This window comes from Ictidomys tridecemlineatus, chromosome 2, assembly GCF_052094955.1.
Source record: "Ictidomys tridecemlineatus isolate mIctTri1 chromosome 2, mIctTri1.hap1, whole genome shotgun sequence".
Classification (NCBI taxonomy): domain Eukaryota; kingdom Metazoa; phylum Chordata; class Mammalia; order Rodentia; family Sciuridae; genus Ictidomys; species Ictidomys tridecemlineatus.
The window spans coordinates 83,487,913-83,492,579 of NC_135478.1; the positions used below are offsets into that span (position 1 = coordinate 83,487,913).

A 4,667-nucleotide genomic window follows, 5' to 3' on the forward strand; every position below is an offset into this window, starting at 1 on the left:
TCTGACTAGGGGTGGGGCTCAGTGGGTGGGGTCAGGGGCGGGGCAAGTGATGGGGGCGAGGCCCTGAAGGAGCATCTGTCCATTAGTGAGGAAGGGCATATGTGAGTGTGGGCGTGGCCAGGGAGATGCCCCACCCCTGATGTTTCGCCCCACCCCCAGGGATGACGGGGATCTTGCTGTGTGCGGCGGGGCTGCCAGTGTGCCTGACGCGCGCTCCAAAGCCCATCCTGCACCCGCCCCCGGTCAGCAAGAGCGACGTCAAGCCAGTGCCCGGCGTGCCCGGAGTGTGCCGCAAGACCAAGAAGAAGCACCTTAAGAAGAGTACGCCTTCTGCAACCCTGCCGACCCCGGCCTCTAGTTTGTTAAGACTTGTCACCTCCCCTGTCTCCCCTGTCCCGGTCCCTGACCCACCACATCCTTCGGGAACTCCCATTATAGCTAGCCCCCAGCAAACCTTGCACCTCTGGGCAGCCCTCCATCCCTAACCCCGTCCCCAGTCAAGCCCAGGGCAGAGGCGAGACTCTGGATGCCCTCAAGCCCCGCCTCTTGTGTCCCCTACAGGTAAGAACCCCGAGGATGTGGTTCGAAGGTACATGCAGAAGGTGAAAAACCCTCCTGATGAGGTGAGTCCCTGGGGAGGGGCCAAGCCTCGCACCCCGCTGCAGACTTCTCTGGGTTTTAGGTAATAGGGGTCCCTCCCCCCAGCAGGCTCTTGCCACTTGGCTTTTGTGAGGTCTCTTGATGACCAGAAGAGCTTGAGGTTAATAGAATCACATGTCAGTCTTTTGAAGATTGACATGAAAATTTCACGTCACATTTCCCCCAAAATGTTTTTAAAGTTTTGTTTTTGAGAGTTAAGCCATTAGTACATCTGGAGGGGGTGGAGGGCCAGGGAGCCGTCTCCTCTGGGACCTGAGGGTATCCTCTCTTCCTCTGCCAAATGGCTGCTGCCTATGGTGGCCCAAGGTCCTGCCCCTCCCCTCCCCAGAGCTCATTCCCCCTTCCTGCCCCCAGGATTGCACCATCTGCATGGAGCGCCTTGTCACCGCGTCGGGCTATGAGGGTGTGCTGCGGCACAAGGGCGTGCGGCCAGAGCTTGTGGGCCGCCTGGGCCGCTGTGGCCACATGTACCACCTGCTGTGCCTCGTGGCCATGTACTCCAACGGCAACAAGGTGAGCTGCGCAGGCAGGAGGGGAGCCGGCAGGGGCGGGCGCCTGGGCACTCACACCTGCCGCCCCCACCCAGGATGGCAGCCTGCAGTGCCCCACCTGCAAAGCCATCTATGGGGAGAAGACAGGGACCCAGCCACCTGGGAAGATGGAGTTCCACCTCATCCCCCACTCGCTGCCCGGCTTCGCCGACACCCAGACCATCCGAATCGTCTACGACATCCCGACGGGCATTCAGGTGAGGCTACCGGCCCCTCAGGCCCCCACCTCAAGGCCTTCCCCACCCGAGTCCTCCACCTGCTGTGACTTAAGTCCCTGCCGCCCCTCCCCGTAGGGCCCTGAGCACCCCAATCCGGGGAAGAAGTTCACCGCCAGAGGATTCCCGCGCCACTGCTATCTGCCCAACAATGAGAAGGGCCGGAAGGTGGGTGTCAATGGGGACACAGGGACTGGACACAGGCAGGGGCCCCAGCTACTGTCAGCCTGGGCCTGGAGTCCCAGTTATCCCCAACCTTGCACCCCAGTGATATTGACCACAACCATCTCCTTCATGCACCTCATCCCCTTTACCAGCCTGCTGAGGTCTAAGTCGTACCCCATTTTACAGATAAAGAAATGAAGCTTCAGAGAAGGCAAGTAATTTGCCCATCATCACACAGCAAAGAAGTGTTAGAGCTATGATTTGAGCCCAAGCAATCCAAACCCTCCACCGCCACACTATATATTGATCTTTTTTCTTTTCTTTTCTTTTTTTCCCTTAGTACCAGGAATTGAGCTCAGGGGCACTCGACCACTGAGCCACATCCCCAGACCTATTTCATATTTTATTTAGAGACAGGATCTCACTGAGCTGCTTAGTGTCTTGCCATTGCTGAGGCTGGCTTTGAACTCATGATCCCCCTGCCTCAGCCTCCCAAGAAGCTGAGCTTACAGGTGTGCGCCACCCACCGCACCCAGCTTGCTTTCTTTTTCAAGAGAAGCCAGACATTGAGATTTTCCATGTGGAATCTCCAGGCTTCTGAATGTTGGAGACTGATCCACAAAGCGGCTATTTAATACAGCATGGGGTCTAAACCAAGTACAGCCACCAGCCACCCGTTTGAGACCCTTACTTTACAGCAGACAGGGGGAAGGGAGGCACTGCCGCTGGGTGGGAGTGGGGACTGCCTGTGACCATGCCCTGCCCCCGCCTCCCAGGTGCTGAGACTGCTCATCACCGCCTGGGAGAGGAGGCTCATCTTCACCATCGGCACGTCCAACACCACGGGCGAGTCGGACACCGTGGTGTGGAACGAGATCCATCACAAGACAGAGTTCGGCTCCAACCTCACCGGCCACGGCTATCCAGATGCCAGCTACCTAGACAATGTGCTGGCCGAGCTCACCGCGCAGGGGGTGTCCGAGGCTGCCGCCAAGGCCTGAGGCCCGGCCTGCCCACCCTCCCTCCTGCTTTGCCCTGGCGGCTCACACCTAGCTCGGCCAGGTGTGCCCTGATGGCCCGTGCTCCGGGCTGGGGCAGGAGCCCGCAGGTGGAGCCCGAAGCATTCTGGGGACTTGGCTAGTGGCGACTGGGATGATGGGAAGAGGACAGGCCACGGGGCTCCCACCATAGCTCGCAGAACAGGCTGCAGAAAGAGTACCGGCAACCGCGGCGACCTCCCTACCAAAAAGACAGCGACCCTCCCCTCACGCCAACACACGTGTCCTGTTGAACACATGCACGCACACCCACGTGCCTCTACTTGCCCCCAAACTGGGGGAGAAGAGACAGAAAGATCCCATGACACCCCGTGTGCGTCCCACGTCTGTCCCCGTGGCTTCTGTACCGCTTGTCTGCACAGAGGACCCCTGGCAGGCATGAAGGGGCCTGCTGGGGCTCCCAGGAGGACACAGGAGTCCACCCCTGGGCCTCACCCACCCTGTATCATCACCCGTCTCTGCCGGCGCACTGAGTCCCGGGGAGGAAGGCCCCAGGTGACCAATCCTACAGAGGGCTGGGCCACAGCAACCCGGGGCAAGGGACATCTTATTTTGTGCTCGTGTCTGTCTCTTCCTCCTTCTGGGACCCTGAACCCCGCCTCCTGTCCCATCTCCAGCCTTATGTCTGTCCCAGATGAAAGCCCTTCTTTCCTCCCGCCCCATCTCCTGGCCAGATGGCGCCCATCTTTGAGACCCAAAGGCTGTAGCTTCTGGCTCGAGGAGCGAGAGGAGGCCTTGATCAGGCCAGCGCCTAGACGAGGGACAGCGGACAGCAAAGGGTTACTTTCCCTCTCCTCGGGAGCGGGCGGTGGGGTGGTTGAGAGTCTCCGGCCAACCAGGGGCCCGTTGCCCAGGCAACTCACCAGCTCCGCCTCTGTTGATTGGCTGCCGCGGAGGACGTCAGCCAAGATTTAAAGGGACGCCAGCGACTGCTCTTTTGAAAACCTACCCGTCCCACTGTGGGTGGAGAAATAAATGGTCTTTCTCCTCCTCGCCCAGCCCCGTCTCTTCCTGCAAGCGGTGGGGGTGGGGCGTCCCTGTTGCTGGGACTTTAGGAACATTGGGGGTGATGGCAACCTCAGGGCCACCACCTGAGGGCAGCTTGAGAAGGAGCAGGGTTCCCATCATCCTCATGTCCTGGAGCAGAAAGGCAGGTGGGTGGCTGGAGCAGAGGCAGATCCTCCGAGCTCCAAAGGAGGCAGAGGGGACAGCGACTTCACAAGAGCAAAAGGTAGTGCACCCACCTGCTCCCTGACCCAGTGACGTGAGAGGAGGAACTCGGGCTGGGAGACTCCGGGAAAATACGGGGAAGCAAGGACACACTGTGATCAGCCCGTTCGGGACTTCGGAGCCCCAGTCTCTGTCTTCAGGGAGACAGGGCAGACCCCAGGATCGCCAAGCGTCAAAGGTTAGCCGCAGCCACAGGCCGGGACGCGGCGTGGCAGCGGTGCATGTTGTGGCTCCTGGCGACCCCTGCTGGCCACTCGCAGAATAGCGCTCTGTCCTGGTGCGCTTGGTGCCCAGCGAGGTAGGCTTCGGCTTCAGTCCCACACTCCACGCAAAACCAGAAATGCGCCCTTGGAGGCCCTTCCGGCTCTGCCAGGTCTGTGGCTCCTTCTCAAAAATCTCACCCCAACCCCCAGCACAGAAACTTGCCCACTGCCGGGACCCGTAATTCTCAGACGCGAGGTTCACCCACTCACTTGGAGAAAACCCTGATTCCTGCCCCCGCAAATCCGCAGGCTCTGGATCCGTGGTTGGGAGAGACCCTGGAATCTGTATTTCTAGCAAACAGCCCAAGAGGTGGGCTTTGGTCCTCCTCTGCCCCCGAGGGACTAGATAGAAACCAGATTGAAATCCACACACCAAGGGCTGGGGATGTGGCTCAAGTGGTAGCGCACTCGCCTGGCATACGCCAGGCACTGGGTTCGATCCTCAACACCACATAAAGATATTGTGTCCACCTAAAACCAAAAAATAAGTATTTTTTTTTAAAAAAAAAAGCCAAACAGCAAAGC

At 59.4% G+C, this 4,667-nt stretch overlaps 1 protein-coding gene across 2 annotated transcripts in view; it reads left to right on the plus strand.

Moving 5' to 3' along the window:
• Positions 1-3,647, plus strand: part of Dtx1 (deltex E3 ubiquitin ligase 1) — a 28,486-nt gene extending 24,839 nt beyond the window's left edge. For both annotated transcript variants that reach the window (XM_078039067.1, XM_078039068.1), the window contains exons 4-9: positions 160-321; positions 562-623; positions 1,015-1,173; positions 1,247-1,408; positions 1,505-1,594; positions 2,368-3,647. In XM_078039067.1, the coding sequence (XP_077895193.1) occupies positions 160-321; positions 562-623; positions 1,015-1,173; positions 1,247-1,408; positions 1,505-1,594; positions 2,368-2,592 (860 nt within the window). In that variant the 3' untranslated portion in view covers positions 2,593-3,647. The remainder of the gene's footprint in view (positions 1-159; positions 322-561; positions 624-1,014; positions 1,174-1,246; positions 1,409-1,504; positions 1,595-2,367) is intronic.
• Positions 3,648-4,667: the final 1,020 nt, after the last annotated feature.